General features: G+C 54.4%; 2 protein-coding genes across 3 annotated transcripts in view; both read left to right on the forward strand.

Moving 5' to 3' along the window:
- Window positions 1-7,514, forward strand: SMO (smoothened, frizzled class receptor). Its single transcript, XM_068189316.1, has 12 exons — window positions 1-477; window positions 2,592-2,797; window positions 3,332-3,541; window positions 3,621-3,793; window positions 3,932-4,151; window positions 4,238-4,361; window positions 4,441-4,533; window positions 4,720-4,828; window positions 4,992-5,177; window positions 5,483-5,631; window positions 5,717-5,851; window positions 6,063-7,514. Exons 1-12 carry the CDS (start codon window positions 228-230, stop codon window positions 6,587-6,589), a joined length of 2,382 nt encoding a protein of 793 aa, XP_068045417.1. The 5' UTR covers window positions 1-227; the 3' UTR covers window positions 6,590-7,514.
- Window positions 7,515-12,293: 4,779 nt separating this feature from the next.
- The window catches only part of AHCYL2 (adenosylhomocysteinase like 2), a 63,976-nt gene continuing 49,630 nt past the window's right edge, over window positions 12,294-26,639 (forward strand). The window contains exon 1 of one of the 2 annotated variants that reach the window (XM_068189317.1): window positions 12,294-12,765. In XM_068189317.1, the coding sequence (XP_068045418.1) occupies window positions 12,352-12,765 (414 nt within the window). In that variant the 5' untranslated portion in view covers window positions 12,294-12,351. The remainder of the gene's footprint in view (window positions 12,766-26,639) is intronic. The other variant, XM_068189318.1, reaches the window with a different exon arrangement.

A 26,639-nucleotide genomic window follows, 5' to 3' on the forward strand; every position in this document is an offset into this window, starting at 1 on the left:
AATCGCGTCTCTTACCCTCCGCAGCGCTTCCCCCGCGGTCCCTCCCTCAGCCCGCCCCGGCGGGGGGCGCGGGCCGGGCCGGGCCGCGGGCGGTGGCGGAGGAGGAGGAGGAGCAGCAGCAGCGGGGCCGCTCCGCTCGCTCCCGGCGAGCCCAACAAAGGCGGCGGGGCCATGGCGGGCCCCTCGCCCCGCTGCGAGCCGCCCTAAGCCCGCCGAGCACCGCCGCGATGTGGCCGGGCCGCGGCGGGCGGCGCTGGGCGCTGGCGCTGGCCCTGGCGCTGGCCCTGGGCGGCCGCTGCCCCGCCGCCCCCAACGCCTCGGCCGGGCCCCCGCGCTGCCGCCGCCCCGCGCCCTGCGAGCGGCTCCGCTTCGGCGCCTGCCTGGGCTCCGCGCTGCCCTACGCCGCCACCTCCACGCTGCTGGCCACCGACTCCGCCTCGCAGGAGGAGGCGCACGGGAAGCTGCTGCTCTGGTCCGGTACGGACGGGACGGCGCCGGGAGCGGGGAGAGTGCGGGAGAGGCCCGGGATGGGGCTGGAGGGGGATGGGGAGCGGGGAAGGGGGGGGGAGAGCTTGGAGGGGGGGGTTGGGGATGGGTAGAGTATAGAAAACTTTATAGAGGGGGGCTGGGGATAGGTAAAGTATAGAAAACTTTATAGAGGGGGGCTGGGGATGGGTAGAGTGTAGAAAACTTTATAGCAAAGGGCTGGGGATGGGTAGAGTGTAGAAAACTTTATAGCAAAGGGCTGGGGATGGGTACAGTGTAGAAAACTTTATAGAGGGGGGCTGGGGATGGGTACAGTGTAGAAAACTTTATAGCAAAGGGCTGGGGATGGGTACAGTGTAGAAAACTTTATAGCAAAGGGCTGGGGATAGGTAAAGTATAGAAAACTTTATAGAGGGGGGCTGGGGATGGGTACAGTGTAGAAAACTTTATAGAGGGGGGCTGGGGATGGGTACAGTGTAGAAAACTTTATAGCAAAGGGCTGGGGATGGGTAAAGCATAGAAAACTTAATAGCAAAGGGCTGGGGATGGGTACAGTGTAGAAAAGTGTATAGTAAAGGGCTGGGGATGGGTAAAGCATGGAAAACTTTATAGAGGGGGCCTGGAGATGGGTACAGTGTAGAAAAGTGTATAGCAAAGGGCTGGGGATGGGTAAAGCATGGAAAACTTTATAGAGGGGGGCTGGGGATGGATAGAGTATAGAAAACTTTATAGCAAAGGGCTGGGGATGGGTACAGTGTAGAAAACTTTATAGCAAAGGGCTGGGGATGGGTAAAGCATGGAAAACTTTATAGAGGGGGGCTGGGGATGGGTACAGTGTAGAAAAGTGTATAGCAAAGGGCTGGGGATGGGTAAAGCATAGAAAACTTTATAGAGGGGGGCTGGGGATGGGTACAGTGTAGAAAAGTGTATAGCAAAAGGCTGGGGATAGGTAAAGTATAGAAAACTTTATAGCAAAGGGCTGGGGATGGGTAAAGCATAGAAAACTTTATAGAGGGGGGCTGGGGATGGGTACAGTGTAGAAAAGTGTATCGTAAAACATTGTATGGGTACAGTAGAGAGGGCAGCAGTAGATTGGGGTACAGGGGGTGGATATGGGATAGCACAGGCCCAGGGGTGGCTGCAGTATAGAAAACTCCATGGTGGGTACAGGGGATGGGTACAGTATAGAGAGGAGCAGAAGGTTGGGCCCAGAGATGGGTACAGAGTCGAAAACTGATTAAAAAGGGACTGGAGATGGGTACAATATAGAAAACTGATTGGAAAAGGACTGGAGATGGGTGCAGTACAGAAAACTGATTGGAAAGGGACTGGAGATGGGTGCAGTATAGAAAACTGATTGGAAAGGGACTGGAGATGGGTACAATATAGAAAACATTAAAAAGGGACTGGAGATGGGTGCAATATAGAAAACTGATTGGAAAGGGACTGGAGATGGGTGCAGTATAGAAAACTGATTGGAAAAGGACTGGAGATGGGTGCAGTACAGAAAACTGATTGGAAAGGGACTGGAGATGGGTGCAGTATAGAAAACTGATTGGAAAGGGACTGGAGATGGGTGCAGTATAGAAAACTGATTGGAAAGGGACTGGAGATGGGTGCAGCATGGAGGGAAGCAGTATTGTGGGTGTCTGGGGATGGGCACAGTACAGGGAACTGTACAGCAGAGGAGTGGAGATCATGTAATGTGGAGGGGAGCAGGAGACTGGGGTACAGGGAGGGTGTGGTGTAGAGGGGGAACAGGATAGAATGGCCTCGGAATGGGTACAGCAGGAGTCTGGGGATGGGGGCAGTATGGAAAATGGTTTATCGGGGCTGGGGGTGGGCACAGTGTGAACAAGAGCAGTATGGGGGTACAGCATGGAGGGGCAGTCCTGGTGATGGGCAGGGTGCCTCAGAGGCCCCACAGAGGGGTCCCAGGGCTCTGTGGGTGCTGTGGGGACAGCAGGAGAACCCACAGAGGGGTCCCAGCGCTGTGGGGACAGCAGGAGGGTCCCACAGAGGGGTTCCAGAGCTGTGTGGGTGCTGTGAGGACAGCAGGAGGTGGCTGTGCCGGCGGTGGTGACAGTGCTGTCCCCTCCCCACAGGCCTGCGCAATGCCCCGCGCTGCTGGGACGTCATCCAGCCCCTGCTCTGCGCCGTCTACATGCCCAAGTGTGAGGATGGGCAGGTGGAGCTGCCCAGCCAGACCCTGTGCCAGGCCACCCGGGCACCCTGCACCATCGTGGAGCGTGAGCGCGGCTGGCCCGACTTCCTCAAGTGCACCACCGACCGCTTCCCCGAGGGCTGCCCGGTACGGCGCGGGCACGCGGGCCTGGGGAGGGAGAGTCACTCTCTGCAGGACAGAAGGGCTGGTGTCGGTCAGCCTGGAGAGGAGAAGGATCCAGGGAGAGCTTCCAGCACATTCCAGCCCCTAAAGGGGCTCCAGGAGAGCTGCAGAGGGACTGGGGACAAGGCCTGCAGGGACAGGACACAGGGAATGGCTCCCACTGCCAGAGGGCAGGGATGGATGGGATCTTGGGAATTAGGAATTCCTGGCTGGGCTGGGATTGCCAGAGCAGCTGGGGCTGCCCCTGGATCCCTGGCAGTGCCCAGGACCAGGCTGGACCCTGGGGCTGGAGCAGCCTGGGACAGTGTCCAGTGTCCCTGCCATGGCAGGGGTGGCACTGGAGGGGCTCTGAGCTCCCTTCCCACCCAACCCCTTCCATGATTCCCTGGTGATTCTATGGAACCCAGCTGTCCCCTGCCCTCCACAGGGCACTGATGTCCATCTTGGCCACGGGGGTGTCTCCTCTTCCTCCTCACGGCCTGGTTTCCCCTCTGGCAGAACGAGGTGCAGAACATCAAGTTCAACAGCTCGGGGCAGTGTGAGGCGCCGCTGGTGAGGACGGACAACCCCAAGAGCTGGTACGAGGACGTGGAGGGCTGCGGCATCCAGTGCCAGAACCCGTTGTTCACCGAGAAGGAGCACCGCGAGATGCACGTCTACATCGCCGCCTTCAGCTCCGTCACCATCTTCTGCACCTTCTTCACCCTGGTGAGGCACAGGCTCCTTTTGGGGAGCCGTCCCCAAAAGGGGGGCGGGCACCGAGCTGTCGTTTTCCCCACCCCTCCAGGCCACGTTTGTCGCTGACTGGAGGAACTCCAACCGCTACCCCGCCGTCATCCTGTTCTACGTCAACGCCTGCTTCTTCGTGGGCAGCATTGGCTGGCTGGCACAGTTCATGGACGGCGCCCGCGACGAGATCGTGTGCCGGGCCGACGGCACCATGCGGCTGGGCGAGCCCACGTAGGTGTCACTTCCGTCCCCAGCCCGCCACCCGAGCTTTCCCCGGCACCAAGGAGGGCTCTCGGGGTTCGCTGACCCCCGTGCTCCTGCGTGTCCCCTCACGGGGGTGGGTGACGCTCTTGCCTCACCTCTCTGCAGCTCCAACGAGACGCTGTCCTGCGTCATCATCTTCGTCATCGTGTACTACTCGCTGATGTCGGGTGTCATCTGGTTTGTCATGCTCACCTACGCCTGGCACACGTCCTTCAAGGCCCTGGGCACCACCTACCAGCCGCTGCTGGGCAAGACCTCCTACTTCCACCTCATCACCTGGTCCATCCCCTTCGTGCTCACCGTGGCCATCCTGGCCGTGGCGCAGGTAACGGGGCCACCGTCACGCGAAGGTGTCTCAGGGTGACACCCGCAGCCAGCTGACCCTCCTGTCCCTGTCCCTGTCGCTGCCAGGTGGACGGTGACTCTGTCAGTGGCATCTGCTTTGTGGGCTACAAGAACTACCGCTACCGAGCCGGCTTCGTGCTGGCCCCCATCGGGCTCGTGCTCATCGTGGGGGGCTATTTCCTCATCCGGGGTAGGTGTGGCTCTGCTCTGGGAAGGGATGGGGTCACCGTGGGTGTCCCCACACCCTGACCCCCTCGTCCTCCCCGCAGGGGTCATGACGCTCTTCTCCATCAAGAGCAACCACCCCGGGCTGCTGAGCGAGAAGGCGGCCAGCAAGATCAACGAGACCATGCTGCGCCTGGGTGAGGGCTTCACCGGCACCGTTCCCCAGGGAATCCGGGTGGGAATGGGGACATTTTGTCACACAGCCCCTTCCCAGAGGTGGCAGCAGCGGGGGACAAAGCTGTGGTGGTGGTGGCATGGCCCCAGTGCGGCGTCTTTGTCTCCGTGTCACTGGAGTTTGGCTGGATGTCCCTCTTCTCTTCCAGGCATTTTTGGCTTCTTGGCTTTCGGCTTCGTCTTCATCACCTTTGGCTGCCACTTCTATGACTTCTTCAACCAGGCCGAGTGGGAGCGCAGCTTCCGGGAATACGTCCTGTGAGTGGGACAGGGACAGGGCGTGACGGGGACACGGTGGCACCGCAGTGGACAGCCCCCTGTCCCCCACCAGTGGTGCCACCACATCTCCACCCTGCAGAGCTGTGGGGGCCGTGGGCTGTCCTTGCTCCTTACGGCCACTGTCCCCCGTGTGTCCCTGCAGGTGTGAGGCCAACGTGACCATCGCCACGCAGACCAACAAGCCCATCCCGGACTGTGAGATCAAGAACCGGCCAAGCCTCCTGGTGGAGAAGATCAACCTCTTTGCCATGTTCGGCACCGGCGTCTCCATGAGCACCTGGGTCTGGACCAAGGCCACCCTGCTCATCTGGAAGCGCACCTGGTGCAGGTGGGACTCCGAGAGTGTCACCCGAGGATGTCACCCCAGCTCTCTGGAGCCCTTCCTGCCCCATCCAATGGGATGTTGGAGGACATTCCCAGACGTTTGTCCCTCAGCTTGCTGAGCTGTGGGCTCGCAGCAGCTCAGGAACGGGGTGGCCTCTCCCATGTGGCGTTTGTGGGACACCTCCATCCTCAAACCCATTCCCCAGTCCCGTGTCCCCATGTGCAGGAGGGGGAGCTGGGGAGGGTCCCTGTGCCCCCAGCTGTGACAGCTGTGTCCCCCTGTCCCCTCTGTGCCCTCCGTGTCCCCAGGCTGACGGGGCAGAGTGATGACCAGCCCAAGAGGATCAAGAAGAGCAAGATGATCGCCAAGGCCTTCTCCAAGCGCAAGGAGCTGCTGCGCGACCCGGGCCAGGAGCTGTCCTTCAGCATGCACACCGTGTCCCACGACGGCCCCGTGGGTACGTGCCAGGGGCAGGGGACGTCCCCAGCAGCCCCCCGGCATCCCCAAAGCCCCCTGTTGACCAGATCCCCCTGTCCCCGCAGCCGGCTTGGCGTTCAACATCAACGAGCCGTCGGCCGACGTGTCCTCGGCGTGGGCCCAGCACGTCACCAAGATGGTGGCCAGGAGAGGGGCCATCCTGCCCCAGGACATCTCCGTGACACCCGTGGCGACACCTGGCAAGTCCTTGGGAACCTCGTGGGGAATTTCTGGGGGATGAAGCGGGCTTGGGGTGGTGGGGGCGTGCGGGGAGGGTGTATTCCATCACGTTGATGGAATATTTGGGATGGATCCCCGTGGGATCAGGTGGGTGGCGGGGGCTGTTGGGGGGTGGCGGGGGACACGGGCGGGATGTGGCCACTCACAGCCACCTCACCCCACGTCCCCCAGTGCCACCAGAGGAGCGGGCCAACCTGTGGGTGGTGGAGGCCGACGTGTCCCCGGAGCTGCAGAAGCGCAGCGGCCGCAAGAAGAAGCGGAGGAAGAAGAAGAAGGAGGTGACCCCAGACCCCGAGCGCTACCCGGGGCGCTCCACCGTCCCCAGCACCGTCCCCCGCCTGCCCCGCCTGCCCCCCCAGCCCTGCCTGGTGGCCTTTGCCCCCGATGTCCTGCCAGCTGTCCAGCCCGATGCCACCTTCCCCGGGGGGCCGTGGGACGGGCGCGGCCGCAGGGCCAACGTCCTGCACGTGATCAGCAGCCCCTTCTGCCCCGAGAGCGGCGCCGCCGACCCCGAGAGCCCCGGCCTCGGCGCCGGGCGCTGGCACCACAACGGGGGCCCCCTGTGGCCCCCCCAGCCCGGCCCCCTGCCCCGCCCCGGGGCAACCAGGACTCAGGGCTGCCGGGCAGGGCTGGCCCCCATCCACTCTCGGACCAACCTGGTGGACGCGGAGCTGCTGGAGCCCGATTCGGACTTCTGATCCCAGCGGGATGTGGGGAGGGTGTGGGGACAGCAGAACCCACCCGATCCCACGGGGATCCATCCCAAATGTTCCATCCACCTGACCACATCCCATTTCTCCCCTTGGAGGAGTCGTCTCTCCGGTGCGCTTCCCGGCCTGGCGAGGTTTTGGGATTCCCTCCAGCATCACCGGGAGAAAGGAGCTGTCAGTGGGACAAGCCCCAGATCCCACAGGGATTTAAGGACCAGGGGGACACTTGGGGGCAGCCTAGATCAGGGTAGATTTGGGGCAGCTCTGCCCCACCCATGGCTAGAGGTACGTAGAGCTCACCCCCACTTGTGCCAATAGCAAATTTTTTAAAATTTCTGATTTTTTAATGTTTGTATCGTGATGCCTCTGCTCGGGGTGAGCCCAGTCAAGGGCAGCAGCAGCAGCAGCAGTATCCCTGGTGTGCAGCCCTATTTTGGGTTCACCCCAATCCCTTCTGAGACCCCAAAGTGCCTTCCAGCTCCCCAGAGAGCTGAGCCAGACCCAAATCAGGATTAGTGGGGTGGCAGCACCAGGGAGACGGGACAGGAAGCACCTTGGGCTGCATGGGTGCTCCTGAGCAAAGAAAGAAAAAAACCCCAAAAACATTGGGGTGCTCGAGGTGAATCAGGGTCAGCAACCCCCAGAGCAAAGCTTTTTTAATTATTTTTTTGGGATAAAAAAATAAATAAATAAAAATCAAGTGACAGCAAACCCAGGGGAGCCCTGAGGTAGGAGGGCTCCAGTCCCTGCTGGTGTTTGGATTTTCCCTATTTTTATTAAGTCCTGGTAGGCTCCTGGCTTTTTTTTTTTTTTTTTTTTTTTTTTTTTTTTGCTACCCCAGTGACCTCCACGGGTTCATTTTTGCTGTGTAAAAGAAAAACCCTCCTGTATCAGTATTAAATTTACAGATTTTTCAATCCCAGTGGCTGCTCTGGGGTCTTTTGGGGAGGGATCCATGTGGGAAAACATTTTGGGGAGGGGGGTTGTCCTTTATCCTAAAAACCCTCCTGCTTTAAAAACTGCCTTAAACCGCTTTAAAGCACTTAAGAAGTGTTTCAACCTGCTTTAAAGCACATTAAGAACTGCTTTAAAGTGCTTTGAACCCCCTGTTCCACCTGCAGGAAGGAGCTCTGAGGGGCTGGAAATGCCCTCGCGGGCTCTCTTTTGGGGACAACTGGGCAGTTTTGGGGACAATTGGACAGTTTTGGGGACAACCGGGCAGTTCTGGGGACAACCGGGGCCTTTGCCTGCAGGTGGCACCACGGGCTAAAATATCCCCAAAAACCCCAAAATTTGGGTAGCCCCAAATATGGGGGTGCTCCTGGGCGGGTTCCCACTGAAGCATCCGAAGTTTCCCACGGCGCTGGTGCTTTTTTTTGGGGGGGGGGTGCGGAAATGCTGCTTTTGGAAAAGATCCTTTTCTTATTTTGCTTGAGAGCCCTGCAGCTGCAGGGTTTGGTTATCTTGAAAACCAGACCCTGAAATTTAGGTGGAATTGGCCAGTGAAAATTGCATTTTTCCAGTGTTTGTTATCCAGAGTCAAAGCTGGATTGTCCGGGATGAAACAAAATATTTCTCTTTATCTTCCTTTTTTTGGGCTTTTTTTTTCTTTTGTTCTATATTTTGTATTTCGTGGGTTTCTTGGTGAGAAACCCAGTTCTAACAAAACTATTCCTACGAGATTTGCCATTTTGAAACAAAAAACACCAAAATATTTTAATTTTGGAAGCAGCAGGAGATGTGCTGACAACGTCACATCCCTTCCCAAAAAAACCCACCTTGATTTGGCGCTGGGGGAGAAAATTTTGAAGGAAGAAAACAGCCCCAGTTTGCCAAAATCCAGCAAATTTCCCTGAAATATCCTTAGGGAGAAGCTCCAGCATTCCCATGGGAGGTGCAGGAGAGTGAAGAGGGTCACACATCTCCCAACACCTCCAGAGGTCTCACTGGGGAAAAACGGGGAAATTTCAGGAAATTTGGGAAATTCCCTGTGGATTCACTGGACCACTGATCCCCACGGAGAAATGCTGGCATTTTCCACCCACCTGGTGGAATTAAAAGGATGAAATCTCAGTTGGAACAGAAAACAACCTGGAAAATGCAGGTTTTTCCTCCTGTGCTGCCTTAAATTCTGTCCGTGGGAAAAACCAAACTCTGCTGTGGATCTACACCCAGCCACGGCTCTCAAGGAGAGGAATTTTGCTTTTCCAGGGCTGTTTTCTCCCAAACTTGCAGGCAAAGCCATCCCAGCCTGGTGCCAGGGAGCGAGGAAAGGAGGCAGCCCCGAGCTACCCGCTTCTCACAGAGCCCCAATTGTTGGAGCCTCCCTCCCCAAGGAGCCTCTCCCTCCCCTCCAGATACCCGTTGTTTTCCCAGTTAAATCCCCAGGCACGGCCTGGATCCCTGGGATAACCTCTCTGCTCTCCTTGATGCCTCAGGTTTGGCTTTTGTATTTTCAGACTCTGAGCTGCTTTGGTGTGCGGGTCTGGGCTTCACATTATGGGATGGTGAGCTCTCTGCACAGAGCAGGAGACAAAACAATTCCTGCTCCAGCTGGGCACCAAGGACAAATGATCCAAACCTCAGCCCCCGGAGCACAAACAACGTGGGCTGGGGAGAGGAAAACAAGCAGGATGGGACTGCATGGGCTAAAGCTGGAATGGGACAATGAACTCCAAGGTGCCAATGGAGCAGAGCTGATCCCAGTGAGAGCCCCCGGGAGCGCTCGTGCATTTTGGGACCATTTGGGTTCATCTTGGGTGCAGCCCTGGCTGGGCTCTGGTGCTGCCCAAGGTGGATCCATGAGGAGATCCTTGCAATAAATCCCTGCTTTGTTCTTTAGCTCTGCCCAGCCTCTGCTCCAGCTCAGCCTTCCCAAGGCATCAGCTCTGGAATTTATGGCCAATCAACACCAGGAGTTTTGGGGGTGCTGGCAGCAGCATAGGGTGTTTATCCCACGAAAACACCATCCCTGCCACTCTCCTGATTTTAGGAATATCCTTTAAAAGGTGAGGAAGAGCCCACGCTGAGCCAGGTAGGGTCAGGATTTTGCCCTGGTGAAGGATGTGAAAACAACCTGGGATCTTTTTGTGGGATCTGTGGGATCTGAGATGATAAATTCCAGAGGATTTCTTTATTTCCTTGTTAGCACAAGCTCCTCTCCTCAGCAGAGGAGAGCTCAGGGTCGGGATTTTGCATTTGTGAGGGGTTTGCAAAACAATTTGGTGGTTTTTTTGTGGGATCTGTGGCACCAGGAAATGAAAAATTTTAAAGGATTTCTCCATCTCCAGGGCAGCAAAACTCTTAGCAGAAGAGGATCAGGGTCAGGATTTTGCCTTAGCCAAAACAACCTGGTGGGTTTTGGTTTTGGGTTTTTTTCTGGGATCTGTGCTACTAGGAAAGGATGAATTCTGGAGGGTTTCTCCATCTCCAGGGCAGCACAAGCTCCTCTTAGCAGAAGAGGATCAGAGTCAGGATTTTGCCTTGGTCAAAACAACCTGGTGTGGTTTTTTTTTGTTTTTTTGGGATCTGTGGTACCAGTAAATGATTAATTCTGGAGGGTTTCTCCATCTTCAGGTCGACACAAGCTCCTCTCCTTATCACAGGACGGGATTTTGCCTTGGTCAGAACAACCTGGTGGGTTTTGTTTTGGTTTTTCCGGGATCTCTGGTACCAGAAAATGATAAATTCTGGAGGGTTTCTCCATCTCCAGGGCAGCACAAGCTCCTCTCCTCCGCAGACGAGGATCGGGGTCGGGATTTTGCCTTGGCCCAAACACCCTGGTGGGTTTTTGGTGCGATCTGAGACGATAAATGCCGGAAGATTTCTCCACCTCAGGCCAGCACCACCTCCTCTCCGGAGCAGAACCGCGGCGCTGCAGCAGCTGCGACCTTTCCTGCTCTCGGTGGGAGGGGAGGGATTTTGCTCCAGCTTCCAGTCCCGTCCCCGAGCCGGAGTTTTGTGATCCCGGAGAGAGGCAGGGACGAGCTGCGGACTCCGATCCCGCTGCTGCTCCAGCAGGAAACAGCTTCGGCTCGGCGGGGTCGGGAATTGTCCCCATCACATCCCGGGCACACAGGGATGCGCTGCTTCTCCTTAAACTCCGATCCCCTCTGGAATTCCTGCCCCTCTCCCGTGACTCCTTCTCCCTAAAATCCTCCTCCTCCAGCCTCTCGGGCTCTCCGCTGCTTCCATCTCTCCCCTCCCTCCTGATTTTTGGGGAGGTCTCTGTGGATTCCTTCCCTCTCTCCTCTCCTCCAGCTCATCCCAAACACCGAGCTCGCCCGGGGCTTGAGAATTGGGCACTTGAGGATCGGAACTGACGCTTGAGAATTGAGAATTAATTAAGCTCTCACCCGCCAACAGCTCCAGGTTCTTCTCTCAGGGCTGGTCTCAATCAGTAACAATAATGAAAGGGTGGGTTTGCACTCCAGAAGAGGAACATTCCCAAAGAACCGGATTTAGAAAAGGTGGCGAAGCTTAGATCAGTGAGTGTAAATCATAAATGTTGTGGTTTATTACTGGTTTGTGCCTCTAGGCTGAGCTCCAGCAGGCCTGCAGGACAGCAAGCCCCGGGCTTTTGGATGGCACATTCCCCATGCCAGCATGTTGTGGCTCCTCATTGCCAGGGGTTTTCCTGGCGTTGGTTGGGATTCGTGGTCTGGGAGGGCTTTTCCAACCCCTTTGGCTCTGAAATTCCAGAATTTTGGCCCTGCTTTCCCATTGGGATCACCTTGGTGGGACATCTGTCCTTGCTGGTGGCTCTTGGGGACACAGATCAGTGGTGGCCTTGCAGCGGTTGGATTTCATTGCCTGGGAGGGCTTTTCCAACCCCTTTGGCTCCGAAATTCCGTAATTTTGGTCCAGGCCTGGGGAGCTGCCTGGCCAGACCGTGGCCCTGCAGGGACACCAAGTCCTGTGACAGATCCAGTCCAGAGAAGGGACAAAGGAGCTGGGAAGGGGCTGGAGCCCCGGGAGAGGCTGAGGGAGCTGGGAAGGGTCTGGAGCCCCGGGAGAGGCTGAGGGAGCTGGGAAGGGGCTGGAGCCCCGGGAGAGGCTGAGGGAGCTGGGAAGGGGCTCAGCCTGGAGCAGAGGAGGCTCAGGGGGACCTTGTGGCTCTGCACGAGTCCCTGACAGGAGGGGACAGCCGGGGGGGTCGGGCTGTGCTCCAGGGAACAGGGACAGGAGGAGAGGGAACGGCCTCAGGCTGGGCCAGGGGAGGGGCAGGGTGGACACCAGCAGGAATTTCCCCATGGAAAGGGGGTCAGGCCTGGGCAGGGGCTGCCCAGGGAAGCTTGGAGCCCCCATCCCTGGAGGTGTCCAAGGAATTCCTGGAGGCGGCACTCAGAGCTCCGGGCTGGTAACATCAGGTGGGGATCGGGCTCACCTTGGTCTCGATGGTCCTGAAGGTCTTTTACAACCTCAGTGCTTCTGCGATCCCGTGCCCGGCGGCTGAAACACCGAAAATTCACCAAAACGTGAAGAAAGCACCAAATATGCCTTTCACGGGGCGGGTGGCCCCGCGCGGACTACAACTCCCAGCAACCCCCGCGCGGCCCCGCGAGGCGGCGGGGCGCGGCATCGCGCTGCAAGGGGCTGCCGGGAGCTGTAGTCGCGACGGGGCGGAGCACGGGCGGGAGGACTGCATGTCCCGGCATGCAGTGCGGCGGCGAGGCGGCGGGGCGGGGCGAGGCGGGGCCGGCGGCCCTGGGGGAGCCGGAGCCGGAGCGGAGCCGGAGCGGTCGGCGGCGATGTCGGTGCAGGTGGCGGTGGCCGCGCCCGCCGTGGAGCTGAAGGAGCTCGGCGGCCCCATGGACAAGGCGGCGGGGCCGCCGTGCGAGCCTGTGGGCGCTCACGCGGCGGGGCACGGCGTGGCGGCGGCGGCGGCGGCGGCGCCCGCCTGCCCCGTGCCCGGCGCCGAGCGTGAGGCGGCCCCGGCCCCCTCCGCCGAGCGGCCTCCGGGGGGCGGCTGCCCCGGGCTGTCCTCGGCCGCCGGCGTGTCCTCGGCCGCCGCCAAGGTGCCGCAGGCTTCGGCCATGAAGAGGAGCGACCCGCACCACCCCCAGCACCGGCACCGCGACGGCGGCGACAGCGGCGGCGCCGCGGCCGAGGCGCTCGTGAGCCCCGACGGCACCGTCACCGAGGCGCCGCGCACCGTCAAGAAGGTAACGGGGGCGACCCCGGCAGGGAGCCCTCCCGGCGGGGCTGCGCGGGACATCCCCGCGGGCGGGGACGGGGAGCCGGCCCGGGGCTCGGGGACGCGGCGCTGCCTCGGCCGGGCAAGCGGCTGGTGGGGTCCCCGGTGCGCGGCGGCAGCCGGTGACCCCGAGGTGCTGCCGCGGCCGCGGGGCTGCTCCAGGGCTGTGGCTGCATTTTGGGGACGTGTTCTGCCACGCCTGGCGGTCTGTGTGCGTCCTGTCCCTCCCCCCCACGGCCTGTCTGTGCAGTGGGGACATGTGGGGTGACACCGAGTGCGTTTACATCCCATTCCTGCACCCCCGGGTGACACCGAGTGCGTTTACACCCCATTTCTGCACCCCCAGGTGACACTAAATGCCCTTACACCCCATTTCTGCACCCCCAGGTGACACCGAGTGCCCTTACACCCCATTTCTGCACCCCCAGGTGACACTGGGTGCCTTTACACCCCATTTCTGCACCCCCAGGTGACACCGAGTGCATTTACACCCCATTTCTGCACCCCCAGGTGACACCGAGTGCATTTACACCCCATTTCTGCACCCCCAGGTGACACTGGGTGCCGTTACACCCCATTTCTGCACCCCCAGGTGACACTGGGTGCTGTTACACCCCATTTCTGCACCCCCAGGTGACACTGGGTGCCCTTACACCCCATTTCTGCACCCCCAGGTGACACCGAGTGCGTTTACACCCCATTTCTGCACCCCCGGGTGACACCGAGTGCGTTTACACCCCATTTCTGCACCCCCAGGTGACACTGGGTGCCGTTACACCCCATTTCTGCACCCCCAGGTGACACTGGGTGCCCTTACACCCCATTCCTGCACCCCCAGGTGACACCGAGTGCCCTTACACCCCATTTCTGCACCCCCAGGTGACACTGGGTGTCCTTACACCCCATTTCTGCACCCCCAGGTGACACTGAATGCCCTTACACCCTGTTCCTGCACCCCCAGGTGACACTAAATGCCCTTACACCCCATTTCCCGCACCCCCAGGTGACACTGAGTGCCCTTACACCCTGTTCCTGCACCCCCAGGTGACACTGGGTGCCCTTACACCCCATTTCTGCCCCCCCAGGTGACACTGGGTGCCCTTACACCCTGTTCCTGCACCCCCAGGTGTGTGAGCTCCAGGGTGTGTGTGGGTTCACATCAGGTTCACGCTCCCAGGGTTATCTGGGGAATGTGGATAAGATAAAAATGTCCCAGGTGCCACCGGTGACGTTGGCACCCGGGGCAGGGTCAGGTGTGCCCATACCTGGATGTGGGGTGTGTCGGGGGGGGTTTTGGGAGTGCCCCTCTCTCTGGGGTGCTGTGGCCTTCCAGCTGCACCCCAGGAGTGTGTGGAGCTGTGAATCCTGGCGCGTCCATCCGTGTGTCTCCGGCTGCTCAGGTGGACACAGGTACTCCCTGGAGCAGGGCGTTGCGTGTACCTGCTGTGCCTGTAGGGAAATGCACATTTTCCCTGGTTTTTGGCATCCTTCCCGTTGGAAAGCTCACGAGAAGGAGTTGTCCCCTGTGAACCTTTTTGGGGGTGTAAGGAAACAAGTGTCCCTGTCCTAAGGGAGCCTCTCACCTCGTGAAACTTTGGGGTGAAAGGTTTCATCACCTCCCCTGCTGATGGACTTCCACCCTCTTTTCGGGTTGCTCTAAAATTTCCTCTCCCTTTTACAAGGCCCAGGGTGAGGGGGTTTGTCTCCAGAACAGTGATTTCCTTCTGGGTGGCTTCCCTGAAATTCCAGTTTCCCCTCGGAAGGAGCACATCCCTGCAGGGCAAGGTCTGGATCTTGGTTCCTTCATCCCCCTAAAATGCCTTCTTTAGGGTTAGGAGGGGGTTCAGCTGCTCACTAAAGGACATTTTTCCTCTGAGATCCTGACTGCCATCCCCAGTGTTTGGAGTCCTTTCTGTTTGATATCCTAATCCCATCTCTATTTTTAGACACCCTCAGGGCATCCTTTTTTTCTACTTAAATGTGCTTAAACTCTTCATCCCACCCCTCTCCATTCTTTTCTGTGTTAAAGCAAAAAAGGGATTTCACCCTTTTTTCAAAGGGTGAGCTGGGAGCCTGAAACAGCTTCAAACCTGCATCATTCCCTGGCTGCTCCTAATCCCAGGAGCAGAGCCACAGATCCAGGAGGATCCTGGAATTCCCCAGGAGCTCCCAGCTGCGACCCTCTGCTCGGGATGTGCTGCTGGAGGGGATCTGGGAGTACAAACTGTTCCTTCTCCTCCTTTGCTCAGCCACTCAAACCAGGCTTTTCATTCATCCCGGTCCTCTCCTCCTCAGGATGAGTTAGTGAAAGAAATAACATTCAATATCCTGGCCTTACTGGAATAAAATCAGATTTGGGAGCCATCAAATTGTCCCCAGGCTCGTGGCTATAAAATTTGGCATGTGGAGCTGAAGCGTCTGGTGAAAGGAGGTTTAGAACAAAAATAAGAGATTTTTTTTCACTCAGATCCAACAGAACTTTGCTGATATAGAGGTAAAAGTCTAATAAAAATAGATGAAATTTGTAGTGGAACTGTGATTCTTCTGTGTGTTTGGTAGAAACAAAATCTCAGTATATTCTTCTTGGCTGGTTTACATAAATATATTTTTCTTGGTTTTTTTTTTCCCCTTTCCTTGGAATTCTAACACCCATCCTTGAGATACTGTGATTTTGCAGTTCTGAGACAAAAAGAGTTCCCAGAAAATTGCAGTGACTCTTCTCCTCTTTTCACTCTCATTTTAAATCTTCTTTTCTGTCAGTTCAGCATTTTATTGATCTGTCTGCCTTTAGATGTTCTGATTTGTATTTCACCTTGGTAGGGTGTAAAATGGGAAGGAATAGAAGGAGTAGATGATATTTTTATATATATTTATATGCGGACATTATAGATGGTGCTGGGTTTCTCTGCCACCTGCAGAGATCAGCTCTGGGGGAAAATCCCTGGGATTGTTGTTCCTGTTGGGTTCTTGCTGGAAATGCTGGAATTCCTCATTCCTGAGGTGAAATTTTGCAGGTGAAAGCCCATCCAGTTCTGACCCTCAGCCACAAGAAAACTTAAATTTGAACAGATTCAGATCTTGATTTAATGGCTGTGAAATGACAACTCCGTGCCCCTTTTTTCAGCTGGGAGAAGAATCCCGGGATGGGTTGGGTTGGAAGGGACCTTAAAGCTCCCCTTTCTTCAGCTGGGAGAAGAATGGTGGAATCACAGGATGGGTTGGGCTGGAAGGGACCTTAAAGCCCGTCCAGTTCTGACCCCTGCCACAAGAAAAACTTAAATTTAAGCAGTTTCAATTGTTGATTTAATGGTTGTGAGGTGACAACTCCATGCCCCTTTCTTCAGCTGGGAGAAGAATGGTGGAATCACAGGATGGGTTGGGCTGGAATGTCAGACACCAGAATGTCCCTTGGACACTTTTGGATGTTCCAGGCCCAGGTCAGAAGCATCTGAGACCCTGGAATGCAGCCAGAGACCCCTGTGGCTTTGAACCTGATCCATGGAACAATTTACCAACCTTGCAGGAAGAGCAAGAAATCACAAAGGTTTAGATATTATAGTAGAAGTAGTCACAAAGTGAGAGGAAGAGTTTTTGAGTGCTGTACAGGGGGGTTTTAGGCCTTGTACAGAGGGGTCTGAGTTTTGTACATGGGGGTCAGAAGTTCTAAGATGGAAGGATTTGGGTGTGCCCTGTCCTCTTTCCTTCTCCTTCCCAACCTCCATGTTCATGGTGATGTTGGCACTCACAGATTGGTTTAGAGTAGAAAGTCACTGTTCAATATAGGTGATGGGCATTGGGGAAAAACTGTAAACATTTAACACGTAATGTGTGATATAAAAGAAGGCACCAGCCCCCTGGGTGTGGGAGTGCGCCCTTGCCTGACTGCTGAACGGACCGCAGCAGCTCAGGGAGAAATCTTTTAGATAACACACAATAAACTACCTTGAGACCGGACGGCTGAAGACTACTGAGGCTTTCTTTGGAGACAGGGGTTGGAGGAGAGACTTTTCCACTTTTCCGGGCCACCCCAACCAGGGGGTGAGGCCCGACAACACAACAACGTTCCTACAACTGGCCTCCCTGGGAGGGCGGTGGCGAGAAGCCAATTAGCCAGATGACCTCCACCTTTCCGGCTCACCCCAACCAAGAATGACTTCCTACACTGGAAGGGACCTTAAAGCCCATCCAGTTCTGAGCCCTGCCACAAGAAATCAAGGTTCAGGTCTTGATTGAATGGTTGTGGGGTGCTTGGGGCTCTGGGAGTTCCTGCACCCCACACTGGGCAGGTGTGGGATGAAGGTTCCAGACCTTCTCCTGACCCCTCTCTCCGTGCTCTCCTCCCGTGGCTCCAAGCTGAGGATGCAATTCCTCACTTTAGGCTGAGTGAATTTCCTGCTGGATCAATCTCTCGAGAGTGGGGTGGAGGAAGAGCTGGGAGTGGAGAGGGAGCTGGAAAAGCCCCTCAGGAGCAGCCGGACGCTGCCCTGGCTGGGCTGTGGGGTGGATTTGGGGTCAGTTCGGACCCGTTCCCACTGCCAGGTGAACCCAGGGGCTGGGGAGCAGCTCCAGGTGTTCACAGCTGTGAGTCAGGCCCTGAGTCACCTGGATTGGCTCCGTTTTGGGGTTTTAGTGGTGTTTTGATGATGAGGTGATCGCTCATCAGCTTTAGGGGGTGGTGGCTGCTGGTTTGGGGGTTTAAGTGGTGTTTGGATGATGAGGTGATCGCTCATCATCTCTGGGGGGTGGTGGATGTTTGTGTTAATTCTTGGAGTATTCCCAGATCCAAGCAGCTGAGAGGCACAGAACTTCTGGGAATCCTGTTATTAGTGAGGAGGGAGCCTTAATTAAGCCTCCCAAACTGATTAACTGGGCAATCTTAACCTTGTCATGACACCTCTGTGCCCCTTTCTTCAGCTGGGAGAAGAATGGTGGAATCACAGGATGGGTTGGGTTGGAGGGGACCTTAAAGCCCGTCCAGTTCTGACCCCTGCCACAAGAAAAACTTGGATTTAATCAGATTCAGACTGATTTAATGATTGTGCGGTGACAGCTCTGTGCCCCTTTCTTCAGCTGAGAGGAGAAGCACGGGGTGGGATGGGTTAGGTTTGAAGGGACCTTAAAGCCTGTCCAGTTCTGACCCTCAGCCACAAGAAAAACTTAAATTTAATCAGATTCAGTTCTTGATTTAATGGCTGTGAAGTGACAACTCCATGAAGAATGGAGGAATCATGGGATGGGCTGGGTTGGAAGGGACCTTAAAGCCCATACAGTTCTGAGCCCTGCAGCAAGAAAAAAAATTAAATTTAATCCAATTCAGGTTGAAAAAAAAAAAAAAATTTAATCCAATTGAGGTTGAATCCAATTTCAGCTGAATGGTTGTGAAGTGACAACTCCGTGAAGAATGGTGGAATCCCGGGATGGGTTGGGTTGGAAGGGACCTTAAAGCCCATCCAGTTCTGACCCTCAGCCACAAGAAAAACTTGAATTTAAACAGATTCATTTCTTGATTGAATGGTTGTGGGGTGCTCGGGGCTCTGGGCGTTCTTGCGCCCCTCACTGGGAAGGTTAAACCTCAGCAGCTGGCGAGTTTTACATGAAGCAAACACCGAGCTCCAAAGCAAAAGGTGATTTTCCCCCTGTCCCAGGCACTCTGCTGCAAGCCCGGCCGCCTGCTCGGGTTTCCAGCTGTGTTCTGGAGCTCCTCCCGATGATTAAAGCCGAGGTTTTGTGCTGGCAAGGGATTGATTCGCTGGGGCTGTTGATTCACGTCGTGGGCTCCGTTCTCTCTTTGCCGACGCCTCCGCAGCGCCGGGGGCTGCGGGAAGCGGTGCCTTTTGTCACCGTGTCGCCGTGCGCCGCTTAACGAGGTGCCACACGCTCGTGTCACGTCCCTGCTCGGGTGTCACCCTCCTGAAACCCCTCGCGGTGCCGTTCCCGGCTGGAGGGAGTCCCATCCCCAGAAATGCCTGCTGCTCGCTGGGCTGGCACATCACCTGACGGCCGCGGGAGGTTTTGTTCTGCTCCGGCTATAAATGACTCTCATGTGGCTGCTCTAAATGATGGCTCTGACCTTGCTTCCCGGCAGATTTCACTGGCAGCAAAGCCTGCCTTTTCCCGTGGAAATTCCCACTTTGTTTTGAGGCACAGGAATGAGGGTTTTTCAGCTCGATTAAGGATTTTTTTTCCTCTTCCATTTCTCCCTTCTAACCCCCAGCCATCACTGCTGCCAGGTGATAAATGCTTCTTCCCCCGGGGCTGAATTCCCAGGAAATGCAGGGAATGAGCAGGGCTGGAATGCTCTTTAGGAAAACCTTCCCGGGGGAGAGGCAAATTCTTTAATTTGGTGTGATAATCTGGGTTAATTTTAGCAGGTGCCTGCGTGGAACCGAGTGCAAGGATCAATCCATGGGACTGAGGAGCGGGGAGATGAGAAAGGAGAGGGAAATAAAAACGGGATGAGGAGGGAACCTTGGAACCGGGAATGGCCAAGCTGCCCTTTGCCAGGGGCTGTGGCACCGGGATCTGTTCCTATGGTGGGTCAGAATTCCAGATCTTCCTGCTGGAGCTTTCCTTATTATCCGTTTTCACTTCTTGGGTACCCCAAAGAAGCAAAAGCTTGTAAAAATGCTGGCAAGCGTAGTGGTTTTGGTTTGTTAATTGAAGATTTTTTAAAAATATTTTTTGGTTGATGTATCAAAGAGTGTGGTGGGTTTTGGTGTTGGTTAATTATTCATGTGTTTATTTTTTGTTGTGAGATAGGATTAGGAGAAAGGTAAAGTAGGTTTAAAATTTTAAAATGGTATAAGGAAAATTTTATTAATAGTTTCCAGGTTTCTTTTCTCTTTTAACATGTGTTTTTCACAGAAGCATGTCCAGTTTTTTCATGGTTGGGAGCTTTGTATCGCTTTCTAAAATGTCTCTCATGTAAAACTGTGACAGCAAGTATGATTGATTGTTTCCTCTGTGAGTGCAGAAGCCAAAACTGCGCTTGAAAAAGTATCTACAGACACATGAATATTTTAAAATTTTCTGAAAGATGGGTATTTGGCAATATCTGTTTGCCATAGTTGTAAACTTTGCAACCCTTGAGGGTTGACAGCTGTGGTAGAAACAGGAGGTCCTACAAGGTGACAGGGTAAGCACCAATAATGGCTGTGTCTGACCTGCACAGAATTACATAATTCACAGAATTCACAGAATTCACAGAATTCACAGAATTCCCAGAATCCCTGGGCTGGGAGAGACCTCCAAGAGCATCGAGTCCAGCCCAGCCCCAACAGCTCAGCCAGACCCTGGCACCCAGTGCCACCTCCAGGCTCTTTAAACACATCCAGGGCTGGTGACCCCACCACCTCCCCGGGCAGTCATTCCAGAACTTTGTCACCCTTTCTGGAAAAGCTTTTTCCTGATATCCAACCTGAATTTCCCTGGGCTCAGCTTGAGCCTGTGTGCTCTGGTTCTGCCAGTGCTGCCTGGAGAAAGAGCCCAGCCCCAGCTGAGCACAGGCACCTTTCAGGAGCTGTGGAGAGTGCTGAGGCCACCCTGAGTCTCCTTTTCTCCAGGCTGAGCACCCCCAGCTCCCTCAGCCGCTCCTCACAGGGTTTGTGTTCCCTCTCCAGCCTCCTTGTCCCCTCTGGACGCGTCCCAAGGTCCTTCCCGAGCTGAGGGGCCAGGACTGGACACAGCACCCGAGGTGTGCCCTCACCTGTGCCGAGCACAGGGCAGAATGACCTCCCTGCTCCTGCTGGCCACACCGTTCTGACACAGGCCAGGTGTCACTGGCCTTCTTGGCCACCAGGGCACACTGCTGGCGTGTCCAGCCTGCTGTCCATCAGGTCCCTTTCTGCCTGGACACCGTCCGGCCACACCAATTCCTGCTGGTGTCCACGCTGAGCTTCCCCTGGCCCAGCCTGAGGCTGCTCCCTCTCCTCCTGTCGCTCTGAATTCCTGTAAAAACAAACTGAAAGAGCTTTAACATCCCTTTCAACCCCAGCCATTCCCTGATTTTATAATGATTCTGTGATTCACAGAGGAATAATGGGGGAGAAATCCTTAAATGTCACAGCTGGGTGGAAAAATTTGTCATGCAAATTTTTAGGAAAACCTTGGGAGTATCAAAGCTCTTGTCGTGCTGTGGGGCACTTTAAAAACCCAAAGCTTTTTTCCTAATTTAGTTTTAATTTAACCTGCTTTTTATGTGCATCTTGTGTTATTTTTGAGAGAAAAAAATATCAGATTTTGTGCATTCAGCAGCTCTGTGTTTAACTGCTCGTTCTTCCTTTTTTTTGTTTTTGACTGATATTCCTGGCAGGTGAATTTTGAAATGTTCTTCCATGTGTTGAACAGCTGCTTTGCAGATGATTTTCAAACAGATCAATTGTTTTGGTCAACATCTGGAGGAGAAGAAAAAAGGGAGAGAAAAGAGAGGAGGGGAAAAGAATTGGGGTTTTCTTTCCTAATTGTCAAATAGGATGTGATGTCCAGGTTCGTGTGTTTCTCTTGGAATTTCTGTTCCTGGTGGCCACAGTAACAAAATCTCCACCCCTGGGAAAGGCTTCACACCCTTTATTTTGTAAATACCCTTCCTACAGACTGGAGCCCAGGATGTTTAAGCTGAACCTGGTCCAAACTGATACAGAGTAGGAGGAAAAAGAAAAGGAGAGAAAAAATTTAAAAATCAGGACCAGTTTCACGTCTGTTTTGAAATTCTGATGTTGGGTAGAGAGGTAGAGGAGAGGTTCAGGAAAGGGACGGCTGTTCCCAGAGTGGTTTTGGGGTTGTAAGATGAGGAAAGGGATTGGGATGGAGCCCTCAGCAGCGAGGATTTGGAACAGAGCACAGCCAGGGTGTCTTGTAGATGGATGTGTTTGTTTTCTACAACCCTGAGATGGTTTGGGCTGGAAGGCACCTTAAGGATCTCCAATTCCAACCCCTGCTGTGGGCAGGGGTGCCACCCGTGGTGCCAGGCTTTGTCACCAGGGTGCCACCCGTGGTGCCAGGCTTTGTCCCTCCGCTGTCAGGAGCAGTGTCAGTGGTGCCAGCAGAGCTCAGTCTCAGGGTTAAATCAGAGCAGAACTCTCCATGCAGCCATTCCCAGCATTTCCCATGGCAGTGTGACACCTGAATGGCTTCTGGCCAGCAAATCCTGGCAAACAGGGCGAGCTCGTGCCCGAGTGGCACCAGAGAAGGGCTGGGCAGGACTGCCCTTGGAGCAGGGCTCTGCAAGGAGCTGGGAGACGGATATGGAGGGGGAAGTGCATCCCTCATCTGCAGCAGCCACCGAGAGGAGCCAAAAGGCTCCTTGGAAATGCAAACACAGCCCGGAGCTTCCAGGGTTGAGTGTCCACTGCTGGGTTTGGGTGATGCCTGGAGAGGCTACCTGGAACAGAGGCTGGACAGAGTTAAAGCAATAAAGTAGGGATTTATTGAAGATCTTCACAGGACACACCTTGGGCAGTGCAAGAGCCCAGCCAGGGCTACACCCAAGATGGACTCTGAGTCACGAGTGTTCACACTTTTATGAGTTTGGTCCATTTCCATACCGGGGTTCATTGTCCAATTCCAGCTCCAGGTTATGCAGTCCCATCCTCCCGGACTGCTCTCCTCAATTCCCTGCTGTTTGCACTTTTTGGGCCCGAAGCTGCCCAAAACCCAAGGGGCTGGGAAAGGATGGCTTTGTCTGACTGAGCTGTGAGGAGAACTTGCTGACACTTTATATGAAGTTCAGAGTTAGATACCAGTGCAGTACAGAATGTGGAAAATACGAAAGCTAAAACTTAAGGCATCACAGGGAGCCGTGTCTGCTCCCAGGGTTTGGGGAGCTGCTCCTGTGGGTACAGAACAAACAGGAGCAGACAAAGGCAGGACGTGGAAGGGAGCCTCAAGGCGTTTCGGGGAGAAGGCCCAGCTGCAGATCGGGGCTTGCACAGGCACACGGATTTGGAGAGCTCCAGGGGCCTCCAGATGGGCAGATAGGGAAGCGCTGGGAGCTGGAGCTGGCTGCTGATCCCAGGAGAAGCGGCAAACCAGAGCTGGTTGGTGCCTGTGTGAAGGGAGCTGCTTCAGGGAAGTGTCTGGGATGGTTCATTCTTCATCAGTAACAGGCACAGAAGGGATGGATGTCAGTTCCTGACAGAAGGAGAAAAACACTTCAGTTCCTGCTTTCCTGGCTCATTCTTGGCCTCAAACACAGCACTGAAGGGGTTTTGTTGCTCTGTGTTTGGTGGACTCGTGGCAAGCTGGAGCTGTTGTGGTCTGGGCTTCACCACGGATGTGCCAGCCCAAATCTGGGTCTTGGATCCACTCCTCAGCACAGGAACCTCCCATAGGCTGGGTTCTCAGAGAGGTTCTGGACTCTGCATCCCTGGCAGTGCCCAAGGCCAGGCTGGCCGGGGCTGGAGCAGCCTGGGACAGTGGGAGGTGTCCCTGCCATGGCAGGACTGGCACTGGAGGGGCTTTGAGGTCCCTTCCAACACAAGGGTCCACTCGTTTGTCGGGTGGAAGAGGCGTTAGAAGCAGGGAAGTGAGGAACAGATAATCCTCCTGTGCCTAGCCAGGGCTGGGTGTGGTTTTAGGATGACCTTGGGCAAATCCCCCCAGCTCTGCCTGTGCCGACCTCATTCCCAAGCCCAGGCAGTGTTTGTGCTGTGCTGTTTGAAGATCATTTGCAATTCCAGGAGAGATGAAATCACCATCCACTCGATGTTCCAGGAGAGCTTTTTGTCTGGCATCTCCCTCTTAACTCCCGAAACGCTCCCTGCTGGATTATTCCCTGCTCCAGATTTGTTTCCTGCCTGGTTTCTCTGCCTGGACACCAGCCAGCCATTCCCACACCCTAACTCTTCCAGCATCCCCTATAAACCCTGCTCCAGTGCAATCCCAAGGATTCATTTCCGGACATCTGAAAGGTTCAGGGGAAGAGGGAACAGATCCTGAGAGGATGGGAAGGAGCGCTTGGGTGTGGAGGGAGTTTGCTCCCAGCTGTGCTCGCACTGTTCCAGGATATCTTTTGAGCTTTTCAAAGGGAACAGCCCCCAGATGAAAAAAGGGTTTTTAGTTCGTTCTGAACCAGTTATTTTTTTGTCTCAAATAAAATCGGCGATGACTCAAACACCCATAAAAGTGTCTGGCAGAATTCTCCGGTTCTGAAGTTCCGCAATGCATTGCTTGTAAATGTCATTTTTGTGGGAGCCTCTTCAAGTGGGGTCGGGTTCTTTGAGACAGGGCAGAGACTGAGATCCACTTTGCAGCCCTGACTGAAGAATTATTTTGGGTGATTCCAGGAAAGGATTCTGCACGAGGCTTGGGTTATCTGCTCGCCACAGCAGAGAAGCTGTTGGGTAACTCGGAGTGCCAAGAACTTTCTGTGCTTTGCTTTTCATTCTTCTTTTTTAATTTTTAATATAAATAGGCTGAAACATTTTCTGGTTTCTCTGCGGCAGAATGACCACAGATGAGTCACGGGGCTGCCTGAACATGTAAAGCTTTTTCAGTGTTCCTTGTGATACATTTTTGGGTGTCTCACCCGACTCTGATCTGCTGAGACGGTGATTCCAGAGCGTGAGGAAGCTGCTGCTTGGGTCAGGCCCCGTGAAAAGTCCAACCAAAAGCTGGTTTGGAGCTGGAGTTCAGATTGTGATGCTCTGCCTGATTCATCAAGCGATTTTGGGTGGGATTTTTAGATTCTGCAGCTTGGGTTACTTGAGGAAAACTGAGTAGGTGTGTGCAAAGACCTGCGGAGCTTCCTGGCTGAAGCCCAGCCCCGACAAAGCTCTCGTTGTTCCGCGGGGCCTCTGAGCTGCTTTTCCTGGTGTTTATTTGTTCTCTGTGTCCTGCCCTCTGTTGTGTCTGTGCAGCAGCGGGGAATTAGCGTTGGTGGCTGTCATTAAAGGGACCCTTCAGTCCTGGGGCTGGGCTGCAGCTCTGCCCCAGCCTCCAGGATGGGCAGTTCAGGTGCCCCCCAGCAAGGTGGAAAATCCAGAACCCTTGGAAACATCGGGAGTTTTGGCCTTTATCCAGCAGGTGGAAGGTGTTGGGGGTTGTATCCACTGAAGATCTTGGAATGGGTTGGGTGGGAAGGGACCTCAAAGCCCCTCCAGTGCCACCCCTGCCATGGCAGGGACACCTCCCCCTGTCCCAGGCTGCTCCAGCCTGGCCTTGGGCATTCCAAGGATCCAGGGCAGCCACAGTTTCTCTGGGAATTCCATCCCCACCCTTCCAGCCAGGAATTCCTTCCCAAAATCCCACCCAAATCTCCGCTTTTTCCAGTCTGAAGCCATTCCCTGTGTCCTGTCCTTCCATCCCTTATCCCTGGAATTTTTCTGATCCAGTGCAGCTCTTCTTGAACTATTTGGCTTGGCTTTAATTTCACCTTAATTAAAAAATCTGTTCAACTTTTGGTTTTATTTGGAGTCTGTGGCATGGGCCTGAAGCAGTTGGATGGAGAATTCCTCAATCATTGACTTCATGCTGGTATTTTTGTCTTGTCCCTGCTTGTTCCAGCCATAATTCCCATTATTTTATAGTGAAACACTAAGGAAAACGTGGATGGAATTTTGGGACCCTGGACTCTGGATCCCCCCAGCCTCCATTTCCCATCCTTGTTGTTAATAATAATAATAATAATAATAATAATCTCTCCACATCAAAATCCTGTGAGAAATCTCATTCCCTGCTCAGTAATTCATGTGTGGCTGGGTTTTTTTTCCCTGTTTTTTTTTTGTTGTGTGTTTTTTTTTTTTTTTTTTATTCCTGGCCAATTTATGGCAAATATCACCCAAATCATTCTCCAGCAAATTAATCACCTTTGTCAAGCCTGTCCTCGTTTTCCCTCGGTGAGCACAGAGCAACACAAGAGTTGGTTTTTCTTTTTAATTACTTTTTTCCCCTGCTTGGCCTCTTTAGTTTTGGCCTTGTCAGGAAGGGCCACAGAAGTGGAAGGTGGAAATTTGTGGTTGGAAATGGAAATTTATAGTGGAAAATGGAATTTTGTGGTGGAAGATGGATTTTTTTTTTTTTTTTTGTGGTGGAAATTTGAATTTTGTGGTGGAAGATGGAATTTTATTGTGGAAAATAGAAATCTGTTGTGAGAAATGGAATTTTGTCATGGAAAACTGACTTTTGTCATGGAAGGTGGAATTTTGTCATGGAAAATGAAATTTTGTGGTGAAAGATGGAATTTCATTGTGGAAAACGGCGCTTTGTCATGGAAGATGGAATTTTGCTGTGGAGGATGGAGTTTTGTGGTGGAAGATGGAATTTCATCATGGAATATGGAGACTTGTTGTGACAAATGGAATTTTATCATGGAGGATGGAGTTTTGTGGTGGAAGATGGAATTTCATCATGGAAAATGAAAATTCGTCATGAGAAATGGAATTTTGTCATGGAAGATGGAATTTCATCATGGAAAATGGAATTTTGTCGTGGAAGATGGAATTTGATTGTGGAAAATGGAGTTTTATCGTGGGAGATGAAATTTTGCAGTGGGAAATGGAATTTTCTCATGGGAGATGGAATTTTGCAGTGGGACATGTAATTTTCTCATGGAATATGGAATTCTGCAGTGGGAAATTCCATTCCCCACAGCTGCCTCATCCAAAGGCTCCGAATGGAATTTGCCACCAAGCCTTGCTGTGAACCAAGGCGTGATTTAAGCACTGAAAACACTGAAAATGCCCCATTTCCCATTTCCTGCCATTCCACCACTCATTCTCCACCTCGTTTTTTTCCTCCTCCATCCATCCCCTGGATTTCCAGAGCTCCTGCTTGGATTCATTTGCAATTCCGGGTTCTGGTCATCAATCACTGCCGGATTTTGGCTGCGAGGAGAGGCAGAAATGC

Source organism: Anomalospiza imberbis, chromosome 5 (genome assembly GCF_031753505.1).
Source record: "Anomalospiza imberbis isolate Cuckoo-Finch-1a 21T00152 chromosome 5, ASM3175350v1, whole genome shotgun sequence".
NCBI lineage: Eukaryota > Metazoa > Chordata > Aves > Passeriformes > Viduidae > Anomalospiza > Anomalospiza imberbis.

Coding starts and splice junctions, on each gene's coding strand:
- SMO (XM_068189316.1), top strand. CDS start 228: ATGTGGCCGGGCCGCGGCGGGCGGCGCTGGGCGCTGGCGCTGGCCCTG. Junction 4,152..4,237: donor CCATCCTGGCCGTGGCGCAG/GTAACGGGGCCA, acceptor TGTCGCTGCCAG/GTGGACGGTGACTCTGTCAG. Junction 5,632..5,716: donor GTCCCACGACGGCCCCGTGG/GTACGTGCCAGG, acceptor CTGTCCCCGCAG/CCGGCTTGGCGTTCAACATC.